Here is a 17,241-nt window from a genome sequence, read left to right as displayed (position 1 = left end):
CTAGGAGCTTTCCAATGCAATTCATTTTCCTCTGTAGTCAGTTAACCTCACTGTCTACCGGCCTCCTCCCATGCCACCCCCAGAAATTCTAGCTGAAAATTTAGCACTAACATGGGAAACATAATGCTCTGAACTAAACTGTAACTTCTCATGTTTTCAATATAAAGATCTGCAAAGAATGAAAAAGAAAAGGCTCAGAAATACATTCAAGCTAATATAAATGAATCTGAAAGGTTCTTCTACCTCAGAAGAAAATAACAGTCTTTTCTATTTAAATAATGTCATTTAAATAATGTCATTTAAGATAAATAACAATATTAAATGTATATAAAATTGTATTTGCTTTGGAAACTTCCATATTTTTAGAATTCCACAAAGAAAATATCTAAGGCCACAGCAAAACCATGATGAATATCAAAGATTTAATTAAATCATTTTATGGCAATAAATTGCCAGTAAAATTCCATATGCATTGCTCCTTCCAAGTTAAAACCATCATTTCATATGGTTGAAAAATTAAGATGAAAAACTTAGAAGAAAGAAAATTGCAGCAAAGTAAGGAAAGTATGAATAAGGATAAAGTGCCCACATCCTATGCCAGTTTCTGCTTCTGGAGACTATTTTACAAAAATATCTCACGGGAGTGAAGTAAATTAACAGCCTTTGGAAAATGAAGAGACTTGGTGCAAAGTCTGAGAAAAGATGGTCACCCCACTATTCTATCCAAATGGTCCTGGGAGTTGCCTTGTAAATCCCTGTGCAGTGAAGCAATTCCTCTCATTCCAAATGCAACCCAGCACAATGCAGAGTGGAAAATAAGCTTCCAATTTTAATAGAGACTTTTATGACTATCATAGTTTCAGAAAATAAACTCTTAAGCAGACAGGAGTGGTAGACAGGCACGAAGTAGCACTGGAGCATGGAATGGGTCATGCTTGGCTTGCTGACTCACTGGGAACAACCCCAGCAAAGTAAATGGATGTGGGAGTGTGGAACGGGAGAGTGGAGAGTGATGCTCTGAATCACAGGGCCATTTCAAAGTTTCAATGGAAAGAAATTTTCATTTTTACTTTATTTTGTTTTTCCCAGTAGTAAAACTACAGGAAACAATTCAATAAAGCCCTTCTATTTGAACAGTGAAAAATCTTAAATGAGCATGAATAAATTGTTGTATTATCAAAATGACCAGAAGAATAGTAGATAAAATTTATATTTTAAGTTTTATTTTTTAATAACATCTAATATATTGATTCTCATAATTACCCAATAGGCATTCATTATTGATATTGTTATTAAATAGTAATATGATAGTAGTATCAGCTACCATTTATTAAGCACCTACTATTTATTGGGAGCCATGCTATCATGTAGGTGATTTATAAACAGACTTCATAATAGTTATTTAATGTAAATATCATTATTCTAGTTATATAAATGAAGAAATTAAGACACAGAGAAATCAAGAAAATTGCCCCAAAATATGCATATGTAATTTACAAAACTGAATTTGAATTCAGTTCACTCAAACTTCAATGAGTGAAAGATGGGAAATATTTTCTAGATTTTCACAAATAATATTCAATCAGCATATATGCATGGAATAAATTTCATTTATCTAATACATAAAATAAATTCATGACACGGGCCTTATCCCCTGGGAGGTTTACCATTGGTTAACACCAACACATTTGAAGCACGTAGAGAATAGGCACTAAAAGAAGAGGAGAAATTCATTGTACACTAGAATAAACAAAAGGACTTTCTTAGAGGATATAGGGTTTGATGGAAAATTTTAACAGGTTGAGGGAAGATGAAAGGAGGAGCACAGAAGTACCTAACTCACAAAAATTGAATCGGGAAACAGTGAAAGGTTAAACATGACCTGAGAAAATGTGCCACATGGTGTGCACCAGTCAATAATGTTAAAGAGCAGTAATGGAAATGTGGAATATGGCTGTTTAGGTTGAGTAGAGGCACTCACGATAGCCTTGAAAGTCAGCTAGATAATTTTGGCATTCTTAGGTTTAAAAAATACATGTAAAAAATTCATTTCTACATAAAATTGACAAAATAGGCTATATAAAATCAGGATAAATTGCTGATTTGGGACTTGACATTGTAAAAATAGGATTCAGAAAGACAAATGTAACAGGAAAAGGTAAAATTGATTAATGGGAGAATTTGGAGTAAGGGAAACCTACAGGAAAGCCATGTCAAGCATGGCGATTCAGATCAGCCTGGCACAGGAATGAATTTGGTATGGTCCACGATTATTAGGATATTAAGTGCTAATAAGAGCATATGAGAAGGCAAAGAAGCAGGTGGTTGCAATATGATAATGGCACATGCCATGGGAGAGGTGTAGGGAGTGTTGAGATGACAAAATGGAGTGTACTTGGCTCAGCTAATGAAGGAAAGGGAACCCTAGTTGATAAATGGAGTCTAGAAAGTAGAGGTAATAAAAGGAAAAGTGGGGGGGGGGGGGGCGGAGAGAAGGGTAGTGGGAAGCACAAGCAATTCCTGATTATTAGAACAGCAAGTTTGAGGCAGAGACTGACCATTGATATGACTAAATTCTAGAAATGGACTAGATCTGAGAGGACCTTGTATTCCATGCTAAGCAGCTTTTCTTATTCTTTCTGGAAGTTATGGGTGCCAATGGAAGGTTTTAAGGAGGGTAATGAGCTTAGATTTTAGTTCAATACCACACAGGTAGCAGAGAAGGAACGACTCATATGGGGGTGTGGAATGGCTACAAAGGAGGCAAGGAGATGAACGCAGGAGCCATTGCAAGTGTCCAGAGAGAAATGATGAGGGCCTGAACTGAGGCATTTGTGGTAGAGATGGAAAAAAGGTATATTGGAGAAACTTTTAGCAGATAAAATGGGAGAATTTTGTGACTAATTGGAATTTTACTAATTGGAATGACCAGGTTGGTTGATATTGCCATGAACTGAAACAAGAAATATAGAAGACAATCCGTTTTTGAAGGAGGAAAGATGGTGAGTTCAGTTTTGGATACTTGTACTTGAAGTGGTTGTGAACTATTCCTGGCAGTTAGATATACACCTCTGGAGTTCACATGGAAGGTTAGAGTTGTATAGAGAGATTTGAGAACAATCAGCATATGGGTGTTAAACAAAGCTCTTGAGAGTGAATAAGATTCCTAGATGATCTAGAAAGAGAACATACAGAGAGAACCAATGGATGAAATCCTATGGAAAAAAAAAAAAGACAAAGGGCTAAGGGGGAAAGAAGAAGTCCATGAATGAAGCTGAGAGTAAAAGGTCAGGGAGGTAGAGGAGTAACCTTCAGAAACTAGCATTTCAGGATATCTTTAGTGGTTAACGGTATCAAATAAAGCAGAAAAGCCTGATAAGATAAGGTGACAGGGGCGCATTGGAACATCTTTTGCTTTGGGCCCCAGTTTAAGTGGGATGGAGTTGTCAAAGATCATAGTGCAGCAGGCAAAGCCCAGCTATGGAAGGCAGAGACAGGAAAACTATAGCGCTACTTTAAAACAGTTGGGTCAAAAAAGGAAAGAGAGAATGGGAACTAGAGACAGGCACTGAGAGAGAGTTGAGCTTCTTTACAGGGTAAAGGGAATGAGCCAATAGAAAAGAAGTAGAGAGGCCATAACTGATGAAGCAAGGTCCCTGAAGAAAAGGAGAACAAGTGAAATGCAGAAGGAGAACAAATCCCTAAGGTGCTTCAAAAACAAATTGAAAGATTTGGTGAAAGTTAAAAATATACCAGCAGTGGACTTGACCCAGTGGTTAAGGCATCCATCTACCGCATGGGAGGTCCGCAGTTCAAATCCCGGGCCTCCTTAACCCATGTGCAGCTGGCCCATGCACAGTGCTGATGCGTGCAAGGAATGCCGTGCCATGCGGGGGTGTCCCCCGTGTAGGGGAGCCCCACGTGCAAGGAGTGTGCCCGGTAAGGAGAGCCGTCCAGTGCGAAAGGAAGTGCAGCCTGCCCAGGAATGGTGCGGCCCACACAGAGAGCTGACACAAGATGACACAACAAAAAGAAACACAGATTCCCATGCCGCTGACAAGAACAGAAGCGGACAAAGAAGACACAGCAAATAGACACACAGAGAATAGACAACAGGGGGAAGGGGGAGGGGAGATAAATAAATAAATCTTCAAAAAAAAAAAATAGCACTAGGTTTGGTATCTGTGGATGACTGAAATAAGATTGTAATTTCCCTTTTTGTCAGAGGAGACTAAGGCTTCTTGAAGTCAGAAGGCTATGCAGTTCCCCCAACTGTTAGATACAGAGTGGTTCCAGTACCCAGGTGTTCTGTCTTATGATGTCTGGACCAGGGCTTGCTTTGCTTGTTTAAAAAGCAGATACTGGCAAGTCTATGCTTATGTTACTACCAGTGTTTCCATTGATAACAGTTTGCTGTCATTTTAAAATTGAATTTACAATGCACCATGTGTAACATTTCATATATAGCCAAAATTTCCAGTGTTGCAATACTCAGAAAGAAAAAACATCAGGTCAAAAAGAGATTGATCCATTTTCAAACATTTTATGAAGGAACATTCCAGGCTAAGTAATGAAGTATGAATTATTCTTCAACAGGGAGCAAACTGTTTAATTCAAAAGATTTTATTCTGTGGCCATAGATTACCATGACTCCAATCTTCTAAGTCCCAGCTTCTTCAAGAACAAAACTTTCATTTTTACATGTCTGCTTCACACCCCTGCATTACATGCATTTCGAGAATTATGAGCACAATAAATTTCAGGCCTGAGTGATGGTGGTAATTGTGAAGAGCAAGAAATAAAGGAGAGGAGGATACAAAATGAACAACATGTATTCACCTGGAAATATCTCTTAAAATGCATGTCCTCTGCTTAGTAGAATGATTCACCTATCTGCCCAAGAGGAGGATTTGGACCTTGAGTTATTTTACCAGAAATTATGGTGCATTTGAAATGTTCATCTATAAACTCTAATTAGCCTTTCTTGAGAAAGGAATAACTAGAATAGAAAATTAATTACCAAAGTCACAGTGTGTAGCCAACTGGTCCATATCAAAAACAAAGAGTATTAGGCAGAGATTTAATAGAGTGCTTCATTAATGTACCCATGAATCAGAGTGACCAGGAAAGCTTTGAAAAGTTACAAATTCCCAGACTTCATCCTGAACCTACCAAATTAGGATATTTGGGACAGAAGGCTGCTTAGAATCTACTCTGCAAAGAAGATCTCCAAGTGATTCTTTACGCAGCCAGCTCAACAATGAACTCCAGATTGCTGTCCAAATAATTTAACAAGTCATGATTCGAAGTATACATTGTATGCATATTAATATAAAGAATTAACTATTTCAATCTACCTATATACATAAATATGTATATATACATATATAGAGACAGTCTCCAAAATAATTTAGTTTGGATAAAAAGTATACACACTTCTAAATTTATTTGTAGAAAATAAGGAAGAAGAAAATGTAGTCTAATATTTAAATGCCACCCAGTGTTTTTAGCTTTGTACTCTACTCATAAATGAACAATGACCAGGATGGGTCTGGTCATTCAACTACATTCTGTCCATTGAAACCATAATATCTATACACTAAAAGTAACTAAGACATGCTCACTGTGACCAGGACTGTAGTTGATTCCTAATGACCATTCTCTCTTTCATCCTTCATAACAGATTGGCAGTATTTAGCAGGATACAGGATTTGGCAGGATTTAGTAATGCTACCCAGCTATAGATTAATTTCTCAGCCTCTCTTGCAGCTTTTTACAGTCATATTACTAAATTCTGGCCAACTACAAGTTGAAATGTTATGAAGACTTAAAAGTCTCCTTTAAAAGGTGATAATGGGGCAGGCTTTGTCCTGCATCCAGATGCCTGAAAAGTATATATGATGGCTGGAGCTCCTGCAGCTCTCTAGGACCATAATACCAAGAAACACACCCTAACAGTATAGGACTACAGAGCTGGAAAGAGCTTGCGTCCCTGACACTGAAGACTTTGCGGAGCCAATACACCAGCTCTTCATTGCCTATCTAAACTCTTCTTTTACTTGAGGGGAAAAAAACTTTTTTGTTAAATGGCCAGTCACCCATGTCTTCATATCTGTACTTTAGCAATGAGAAAATGGCAAATTTAACATATAAAAATGCAAGCAACCATGATATAGAAAGGACTGTGAGCCATTCTACTCTCAGTAATTAGGAGTTGACTTGTATCCAGTAAATCAGTGTAAAATTATGACATGCGAATTTATGGGCCAAATTTTGCCCTCAGATATATTTTATCTGGCTTATGCATGCTTTCTGAAAGTGTCTATTCGACATGCCTTGACATGGACATGCATTTCCACAGGCCCTATCATTCCTCGATATGTACATTCACTTGCTTCACTTGTTTGTGTTACCTGTGTGGCCTCTGAAAGCTCTGAAATCTCTGAAATAGAGGCTCTGAAAATAAAATTGTACATTTAGGCATCTTTTCTTCTCACCATTGCTCGTGTGATGTTGATCACAATAAATCATCTCATTGATAGTTTTCTAAGATTAAGCTTGTCCACTTCCAATAACAAGAATGTGTATAGCTCACCAGGTATTTGACATTTATTAAGGAATTAAAAGTTACTATACATGGATTACTATTTTCTCTTAAAAGAAAAAGAAGTGAGGCATTTTTCAAAAAGCCCCAACCACACACACACACACACACACACACATATCTTGAAAAGCTGATTATATCATCTATTTTTCCCTGATTTTTTATTTTTGTTACTGTTTCAATTATAAAGTCTAATTCTCAACTTTTCTCCTTTTGTTTACTTATAAATTTTTAAAGTCAAGTAAGTTTTAAAATTTAGTGTTAATGTTTTTGCCCAAAAGGCCTAAAACTTCATTATTAACTTTTACTTCATAATTCATAAGTATTTATATCAGGCAGGCACTATGCTTAACTTTTACATTACTGGTAAATAACTACAGTCCAAAAGAGGAAAAATAATAGTTCAAGTCATATAAGGAATTAAAAAAAAAAAGCATACAAGTATGTATAGTTTCTTTGCATATGTTCCTTAGACAATTCTTTTGATTAAAGCATTTACCTACACTTACTCTTACCCAAACTCCAAATCACATGGGGTTTCTAAATTCTGATACCTTTCTTAGGCTTGTGGCAAGCCTGAACAGGGGAAATAAAATATTGCCAAATATCCATACAATATAAACGTAAAACCAAAAATATGCATTAAGTACAATACAAATAAAGAAGCTCTGAATACTATGGATTCTGCAATTCTTTTCTTTATATCTTTAATTAAGGGTATAGCTACTTTGTTTTGCTACTTAACTGTTATCACATATAGTCTCTAATGGAATAATAAAATAGAGAAATTTATTTTTTACAATACATATGCAAGCAATTACACTTTTTCTCTAAAATCTGATGCTTACAATTCCGGTTTCTGTGCTTTTGGACTGGGGATAGAGAGGTGGGCTTTAGCTTGGAGTTGGGGGCTTAATTACTCTACCTATCATATTGCTAACATTTATGTAGATGAAAATTAAGGAAACTCAAATTCTGCTCATTTATCAGAAACACAAAGTAACTACAACAACTTGGGAAAGTTTTTTAACATATGGCCAATTTCATATGCCTTATGAAATATTCATTTCATTTTTTCACATATTCAATTAATTCTATACCTTATAAAATTAAATTATTAACTTTAAAATAAATTAACAAGGAAAGCACCCTTAATTAAGCTTCAAATAAAAGTTGCTGGCTGTTTTGTGGAGGAAGGGAGTCAACTGTTTCCTTTATAGTCAGATTCTCTACTTCTATTGTAATTTTTCTATATTTTTCCTCCCCTTTCCTGACTCCCACTTCCTATTTAATTACCTTCTCCCCCGTTCCAAGCAAGGCTTGTTTTCGGCACCATTTCAAAGAAACGCAAAAATCTTGACCTTTTATAAGTTGTCTCACTTTTAAAAATATAATTGTATATTTTTAAAATATAATTGTAACACGAAAAGTTCAAGATTGTAGAAAGTGCCCCCTCTATGGGACTCCTTTCAGACTGTAAGTAATTCATTCCTACATTCTTGTTTTCAATCTTTAAATGTGTCTAGAACTGGTAGTCTCTAAATTAATTTTATGAACATCGTTAGAACAAATATAATTATATAAACATACACATACATGGAAGATAGTAACAGAAAAGTTCAATAACTGTATTAAGTTTTAAAAGCTTGCATTTGATGTTAAATAGTTATGAAAATCTATAATGGCCAATTATGAAAAAGTACAAGTCTGTATTTGAAATTTCAGGCCTTGAGACTAAGGATTTAAGTTAGTGGAACCAATTACCTATTTTCTTACATTTTGTATCAGTCATGCTTTATTGATTAACCACATTATATAGCCCAACCCTAATGTATGTAAATTGCATAGGAGAAATTTTGGTAACCACACAAAATTCGTCTTAAAATTTTTTTTTAATTAAAAACAAAACAAACAAACAAAACCCCTTGTGTCTAAAGGATGATGTCCATACTGTATGCCAAATAAGTTATTCGTTGGTCATGCTGATTTCCTGCCTTCGGCCATCCAGCCGAGAACTACCACTGTCCTGATAATCAAGTCAGTAGGGTGAGAAAATACCACTGTTTAAGAAATCTGGGTTCTATCAGCCTCTGTCATGGAGAAATAAATGAGACAGCTCTCTGTAAGCAAAAGTGATTTTAAGATCATAAATGAAAATGGGAAATAAATAAAAATCTGTAAAGATTAAAGAACGAGGAACTAAAGACAAAGAAAACTCAGAATTATCAGAGTTGCTGCAGAGAATTTTCTAAACAAAGAATTTTATGAAGCAGCTGAAGTTCAGTACAAAGAGACTCCACCCAATTCAGCCTCTGCAGCGACTTTTCCTTGCTCTGAAAACTCCAACCCACAGAACACAACTCCTCTAACTAAAAGTGACTTTAATGTTCAGTTTTAAACTTTCTCTTTGTTTTAAACTTCCCACTCTCCATACCCAAGCAAAAGGACTTATCCTAGCCTTTCCCAGAAATATCCAGTAAGTATATTCTTTCCAAAGGCAGATGTAGAAGCTCCGGATTTACAAACATCCCGACTGTCTTCAGAGCCCTTTCCCAGGTGCAAGTCTGTCAGCCCCCGTCTCAGCTTCAAACCAGAACCTCTCTTTACTCTTCCTGAGGCTTAACATTCCACCTATTTCCCAAACCGTGTAATAAACACCACCAGCAAAGCAAAAGGCAAACTCACCATCCTCGCCTTCTTCCTGGGCTTTCATTGAGACAAATTGCCCTAATAAAACGGTAAGAATGAGGAGAGGTCTTGCTTCCACCCAGTTTGCCATCATGTCTAAATATTAGACATGTGGGTCTTCCTGGGAGTGAAAAGTAGATTCTAAGGTTATTGTAGCACCATGAAGTCAGCTGCGGGCTCTTTTCCTTTCAGCACCAGCCCCAGGGCAGGCTCTGCAAGCCCCCTTTTTCAGCACCAGCTCCAACACAGTCTGCGAAAACTTTTTTCAAGCGATGCAGCTTTAAATAGGAAGAATGCTGCCTCCACTTCTTTTCCTGCCCCTTTTCAGCTTGTTCAGGCTCATAACCATCCAGTGTCTGCCAAGCAACGGCTGATTGATGGTAAACAACCAAATCAGAACACGCGCCTCTGTGCCTTTAACTTTGTCTATCACATTTATGTGTTAAACATAAATTGGGCTTAATAACAGAATCAAACTTTTATTTCTTTCTTTCCTTTTTATAAAGAAAGGCTGTTAGGATGAAAGAGCCCTGTTCTCCCCTCCCCACCCCTCTCTCCAGACACACACCCGTAACTTTTCCCCTATAACCTGAAAGAGCCTTTAGTGAGGAAATACAGCCTTTTAGCCTAGTTTTTGGCGTTTAGATCATTTGAGATTCCCTTGTCCCGGCAAGCATTTAAAGAATCAAATTTTAACCCTTTCTTTTGGCTAAACAGGAAGCATCTGGTCCACTTCCCGCATTCTTAGGTTTTTGTTTTGTGGGTTTTTTTTTCTTTCTATACTATGGAAGGGGATTATGACAACTGTGCCCAGGTATATTCTAGGTGAGGCAACGGTTTTAGACAAATGAATTTATGATGCAGCTTACTTCAAATTAAGAAGATGGGTCTTAATTTTTCCACATCTTATTTTTCCACATCTCTTAGGACCCTCTTGTCCCAGAGAGCTTTATTTATATAAAAAGATAGCCTAGTAAACTAGTATAGAGGAATGGGAAGCACACTGCATTTGAATCTAAAAGTCTTGGTTCAAACACCAGCACTACCACTCACCAATGTTGTTAATGAACACACAGTTCTTTATCTCTGTGTGATCCAATTTTCTTACTTGAGGAAAGGGCTTCATCCTGAACAGTGCACAGATTTTAGTGACACTAAAATAAGTAATATATTCTTCACTAAATTCTCAATTGCAAAGAAACTACATAAAAGTAGATGATGGTGTTATATCTCTAAGCAAGCTTTTCAGGGAATATGGTAGTCCTGGTTGCAGTTACCTCTGAAGAGGAATAGTCATGAACTCTTGTGCTACACTCATGCTTGCCAAGATCTCATTGACCTCAGTTTGTTCTACACAATCTTATGCATTTTCTATCTTGAATCCACCTAGAATCAGAATGGATGTTTATACAAACAGGTGAGTATATACTTGCGCAATTGTGATCAGGTAACTTGGGCTGTGTTAAGTACTGAAAGGCAGAAGTGATACTCGAGAAATAAAAGACACTTTGCCTTTAAAAAATATATGTAGGCACCAAGAAAATAAACTTACAAGAAAAAAAAAAAAGAGAGAAATGTAAGCCAGAGCATATAAATATGTGTGAAATGCAAACTACTAAGCCTAATTGAAATTTAGAGAAAGGAGAGATCATTATAGGGTAAGATGGGGTAAGAAAGACTTGGGACTATTATCACCTTTCTTTAGAGAACAAGAACCCTTGAATTTTAGCTTTGGAGCTAAAATCTCTGGAGATGTACTCCAGAGGAGGATAACTGTCCAAGACGCCTTAGCCCTGTGCCCTCAGTTTAGCTTTACTTGTTCCTTTTCAATTAATTCTACTACCATCACACTGTTCCCTAGGGGTGCACTGCCCCCACTTAAATTAATGGGCTGAGTAAGGACCAAAAATTGATCCATCTGCTAATTCTCCCAACCATATCTAAGTAGAGCCAGGACTTAAAAACACCTCACTAATAAAGAATAACAGGAAAATAAATGCAGGGAAAACAAAAAACACCTGTTCTCTGACTTCCTAATTCTATTCTAATCTACTCGAAGGCTCTTTGAGACACCAACACTCTGATTCCAAAGGACTGGCACAATTTTCATACACCTTGTCTGGACTCTTCACTGCAGTGCAGAGGCAATGAACTTTTATGAAGAACCTGCAATTCTCAGAAACTATCATAGATGCCGGGGGTACAAAGATGATAACACAACAGGACTTGTACATAATGCTCAGATCAGGAGCATATTGCCTGTAATTAATACAGTTATCATTTTACTTTACTTTTAATTGTAAATTGTAAATACAGGTTAAAATAGAAGAAAATGACCTTTCGCAATTCCTCCAGTTTCAGCTCCCCCCTCTCATCACACCTGAAGCTTAAGACATCTTGAGGGCAGAGTAAATATTCTCAGTACAGCTGAGGTAAATTCTCTCTTCTCCTTGTGAGCTCTTGACATCTTATTATAGTCAACTCATAAGTAACAAAAGATTTTGTGACTTGGGCTTTTCCTCTGTTTGACTTTAGGTGCTAAAGTCATTTAGGTGATACATTTGGAGAAGAGCAAAATATTCTAAGATGCATAGGCATTTGTGCCAGGTATGTCAGTTTAATAGGTGCGGTAACTCAGGTTAGCAGACCGTACATTTCTTAGTACTTGAAGAACTCTGATTCTAGACCTCAGTGCTTGAGGCCCAGTTCCAACGAAGCCCATTCCAACAGTGTGCATATTATAATATGTGCTTAGTGGATGAATTTTACCAATTCTCTCAGCAAACCTGAAAGGTATATATTATTTTTATCAAATCATATATTTGTAATTATGGTTTAAAGAAATTTACTTAAGTTTGCTCAATTAATAAGTAGTAAATTTAGGATTCTATTTCAGAAACAGAATAGTGAGTATCCCTACTGCTTCTTAGCTCTTGGATCTACCTCTCACCCATATATCCAGTCTCTAAAGAAAAGGTATTTTGACACCTTTTCAGGGTTATCCCTCTGTAGTAGTTTGATATGGTTATGAATTCCAAAAATAGATTTTGAATTATGTTTGTAATCTGTTCTGTACCTGGGCATGATTAATTATGATTAGGGCTTTGATTGGGCCACATCATTAGGTCACCCCACCAAGGGTTAGGGACTCACAGATAAAAGGCATGGCAAAGGACAAAACTGAGGGTTTTTGATGTTGGAGTTTTGATGTTGGAGTTCGATGCTGAAGTCTTAAACTGGAGTCCTGGGAAGTAAGCTCACAGAGGAAACAGAAGAATGTCCCAAGAGGAGAGGAACCCTGAGCCCAGGAAGAAGCAAGCCCTGGGAAGAAAGGAACCCTGAACCCAGAGAGAAGCCTGAGGAAGAGAGGAACCCAGGAAGCCTGAACTCTCACAGACATCGGCAGCCATCTTGCTCCAACACGTGAAAATAGACTGGTGAAGGAAGTAACTTATGCTTTATGGCCTGGTATCTGTAAGCTCCTATCCCAAATAAATACCCTTTATAAAAACCAACCAATTTCTGGTATTTTGTATCAGCACCCCTTTGGCTGACTAATACACCCTCCCACTACAACCTTTATCCCATCCCTTCATATACACTTTAGGATATCACTCTCTCAATGTACTCTTTCTCCTCTCTATTCATCCTCTCTTGCTCTACTGGTTCCTTCCCTGCAACCTCTAATCCTGCTCATCTAAATTATATCTTTAAAACAGAAAAGCTTTCCCTCAACTTCACACCTATAGTGTCCTTTTCCATTCTACTTTGTCACCTTTCACCTCCCAGTCATCTGGTCATCCATTACTCTCTGCAGTCAGGATATCACCCCCTACCCTACCTCCACAGCAGTCTACCGAAATTGCATTACAAAGGACAGCTTTGTTGATGAACCCAAAGATCAGATAATTCTTCTTTTTATCTACAGCATATGGTTTTCCAACTCTTCCCTTCTTCCTGAAACTTTATTCTTCCATGACATTCTTTGTTCCACATACTCTTCTTACTCCTTCTGCTTCTCTGGCCAAAATTCCTTTGCCCATTCCTCTCAGTTATTTGTGCTCTCCAGGATTGTACTTTCAGCCTTTCTCCCTCCCAGCCCATTGTCCTGGTCTATTTTCACTACTAGCTCCCTTTGCTTTATTTCCTTTTATATGCTAATCCTCCTAGCAAAGGTTTCCCTCTCAGCTGCAGAACCTGTATTTCTAAGTGTCTACAGTGAACATCTCCATCTGGGCACGTTCATGAAATTCAAAGGTCCAAAATGAAACCTATCTCCTATTGTCTTATTGTTCTTGACATTAATTAACCCCAACACCATTATCCTACTCTCAGAGGTAAAAAAAAAATTGTAAGTACACTCTATCTTCTCCCTTGACACACATTGAATTGGTATCCAAGACCTGTTGATTTTATGTATTTATTTCTTTACTCAATGACTCCTTTTTTTTTTTTTCTTTTTTGAGGTGCCTAGGGGCCAAGGATTTAACCCAGGATCTCGTATGTAGAAAGCGAGCACTCAAACACTGAGCCACACTGGCTCCCCTGAGTTGGTTTCTTTGCTTGTTTTGTTTGTAGTTTGTTTTTGCTATTTTTAGGAAGCACTGGAAATCAAACACAGACATCCCATGTGGGAAGCTGGTGCTCAACTGCTTGAACCACATCCACTCCCTTCCTCTTTCTTAAAACCCTGAAATAACTCCCAAGTGCCTATAAAACACAGTAGCATGATATTATATAATAATAATAATAATGCCTTCCTTTGGTTCCCATCTCTTTTGCTTTTTTCTTTTAGTTTCAACTGTACCCCCCATCTATGCTCCCAAGCACTTTATTTTCACAACTCAGAATTTTGGTCAGCCTCTGATGTTTGCCTGGAAGAATCTGTTCCCTGTCTAGTTAATTCCCTCATCCAACAAATATTTATTGCATATTTATTATTTGCCAGGTTCTTCAAAGCACTGAGGATATAGCTGTGAACAATACAGACAAGGTCCCTCATTCTATGAAGCTTCTGTCTTTGAGGGGGGGAAAAAAGGCAATAAATAAATACAGAAATAAAATGTAATTTCAAAAAGTAATATGCTATGAAGGAAATAAACAGTGTGTTGTTTCAGAGTTGCTCAGAGATTGGTGGTAGAAGAGATGCTACAGATAGGATCATCAGGAAAGACCCCTGTAAGGAAACAGTGAAGCTGATACCTAAAGTTTGAAAAGAATTTGTCTTAGAGAACTGGAAATAAGGCATTTCAAATATAGGGCATATCAAGTATGAGTGGCCTGGGATGGTGTGTTAGCTTTCTTTTGCTGCCACAACAAACTGTCACAAATTTAGTGACTTAAAACAAAGGGAATTTAGTATCTTACAGTTCTGCAGGTCAGAAGTCCAACACAGGTCTCAATGAACTAAAATCAAGGTGTCAGCAAGGACTGGTTCCTTAGCTGCCCTAGGGGAGAATCCATTTCCTTGCCATTTCCAGCTTCTAGAGGTCAGCCACATTCTTTTGCTCATGGACCCTTTCCTCTATCTTCTAAGCCAGCAACATACCTTCTCTCTGACCCTACCTCTAGTGTCACATCTTGTTGTCTAACTACAGCCAGGAAGGGTTCTCTGCATTTAAGAACCCATGTGGGAGGAGCAGATGTGGATGTGCCTCAAGCAGTTGGGCACCTGCCTCCCACATGGGAGGTCCCAGGTTTGGTTCCTGGTGCCCTCTAAAGAAGATGAGCAGATACCAAGTGGACACAAGGAGCAGAGACAATGAGCAGAGACAATGAGCAGACAATGAGCAGACAGAGCAAGCAGAAAATGAGTAGACAGATGAGGGAGCCATCAGGGAGGGGATAAAAATTTTTTAAATAAAAAAGAGTCCATGTGATTACATTGGGTCCACCTAAATGATCCAGGGTAATTTCCCCTTAAGTTAACCATGTCTGCAAAATCTCTTTTGCCATGTAAAGTAACATATTCACAAGTTCTAGGGACTATAACACTAACATATTTGGGGACCATTATTCTTTGACAGTTCAAATCCTGGCTCCACTACTTGCCAGCTGGGTGACTGCGGTCACCCCTCGGGCTGAAGTGTGGTTTGCTGGCCTGGCAGGGGAGCAGCCGCGGTAGGCCTAATTCCAAGCCGCTGCCCCCATAATAGGGTGGCTGGTCAGATTCACCGCCACCCCTGAAGGGAGCTCGGCATGGGCGCAGAGTGCCCTCGGGTCTCCCCTTCTCGGCAGCCATGCTTCCGCGGCCGCCCCTCCTCCCGGATAGCGCCACACGATGCCTTATGAGGCAACACCCTTCTTCTTCTTTCTCCCTGCACAGGCGCAGGGCAGAAAATTCCAGTCTGCCCTTCCTCCCCCCCCCCCCCCCCAGCAGCAACAGCCAGGCACAAGGCGAGAAACTCAAGTCTGCCCTCTACCCCAGCAACAGCAGCCACCAATCACTAAACCCTGCCACTTCCCCCAGCAACAGCAACAGCCAATCCCTAATCACCACCCCTCCCCCATCCAGTACCTCCCACTGACCTTTCTCTGGCAACCAATCAGAACAGGGCGTGGCTTCGACCAATCAGCCTTCCCCAGCCCCTATAAAACTGTTGCCTCTCCCTCAATAAAGTTGGACCTGCGTGTTTACCTCGTCTCCGCGGTAGTTCTTCTGCCGTGCGCCCTCCAGTCCTGAGAGCCCCCGACAAGGGCCTGGCCTCCCTTGTCCCCAGTTCGTCGCCGGCTTCGCCAGGCGACCCCGTCAGCCGAACCGCGCAACCCCTGTGAGACCGACCCCTCGTCTGCTGCCGGACCGACCCCTCGTCCAAAGCTGGACCGACCCCTCGTCTGCAGCCAGACCCCACCGCCACCGACCGAGCAAGCCGCCGCAGGTGACCTTGGAAAAATTACATGTCTTTTCTGTGGCTCAGTTGCTTCATCAACAAAATGAGGATAATAATAGTACCTATCTCAGTGGATTCTTATGAAGATTAAAATGAACTGGTTTTATAAAGTTCTTAAAATAGTATAACATGATATAAGTGCTAGTTAAATAAAAATAAATAATTCTGTTATTAATTCTTTTGGAAAATATTAACTATTTGAAAAATGTAACTATTAAAACTTACTTAAGGGAAAGCGGATGTGGCTCAAGCAATTGGGTTCCCATTTACAATATAGGAGGTCCAGGGTTCGATACGCAGGGCCTCCTGGTGAAGGCAAGCTGGGCTGCATGGAGAGCTGGCCCACACAGACTGCTGCCCCACACAGTAGTGCTCACCAACACAGAGAGCTGACTCAGCAAGATGATGCAACGAAAAGAGACACAGAGTAGAGACAATAAGAGACTTAGCAGACCAGGGAGCTGAGGTGGCACAAGAGAATCATCTCTCTCCCACTATGGAAAGTCCCAGGATCAGTTCCAGGAGCCGCTAATGAGAATACAAGCAGACACAGAAGAACACACAGCGAATGGACACAGAAAGCAGACAATGACAGTGAATGGACACGGAAAGCAGACAATGGTGGGAGGGGGGAGAAATATAAACCTTTAAAAAAAAAAACTTACTTAAGGATCAAAAGCCAAGGTACCTGGAAGGTAGATTAATTATCCACCACACTAGACTCCATGCATTCCCTTATTCCTTTTATGTCATGTTTATTGAAGTATAATTTACATACAGCAAAATTCATCTTTATAGATAGTTCCTTGGGTTTTGACAAATGTATACAATCGTGTGACTGCCATCCCAATCAATCTACTGCATATTTCTTTGATATCCAAGTGTTTCCTTATTTGGAGTCAGTCCCCCTCCATTCTCTCCCCTCCCTGGCACACTGATCCATGCCTATAGCTTTGCCTTTCCAGAATGTTATGTAAATAGAATCATACAGTATGTAGCTTTGTGTATTTGACTTCAAGATTCACCTGTGCTGCCATATCTGCACTTTGTTCCTTGTTT

At 39.0% G+C, this 17,241-nt stretch overlaps 1 protein-coding gene across 2 annotated transcripts in view; it reads right to left on the bottom strand.

Moving 5' to 3' along the window:
- COL5A2 (collagen type V alpha 2 chain) overlaps positions 1 to 9,792 on the bottom strand; it is a 146,834-nt gene extending 137,042 nt beyond the window's left edge. The window contains exon 1 of one of the 2 annotated variants that reach the window (XM_071216223.1): positions 9,290 to 9,792. Coding sequence is in view for 1 of the 2 variants with exons in the window: in XM_058300506.2 (XP_058156489.1) it covers positions 9,290 to 9,386 (97 nt within the window). In the remaining variant the exon portion in view is untranslated. The remainder of the gene's footprint in view (positions 1 to 9,289) is intronic. The other variant, XM_058300506.2, reaches the window with a different exon arrangement.
- Between the last annotated feature and the right edge of the window lie 7,449 nt (positions 9,793 to 17,241).

Source organism: Dasypus novemcinctus, chromosome 7, assembly GCF_030445035.2.
Source record: "Dasypus novemcinctus isolate mDasNov1 chromosome 7, mDasNov1.1.hap2, whole genome shotgun sequence".
Lineage (NCBI taxonomy): Eukaryota > Metazoa > Chordata > Mammalia > Cingulata > Dasypodidae > Dasypus > Dasypus novemcinctus.
The sequence above is the reverse complement of the archived record's forward strand: the minus strand, read 5'-3'. Positions and strand labels throughout refer to the sequence as shown.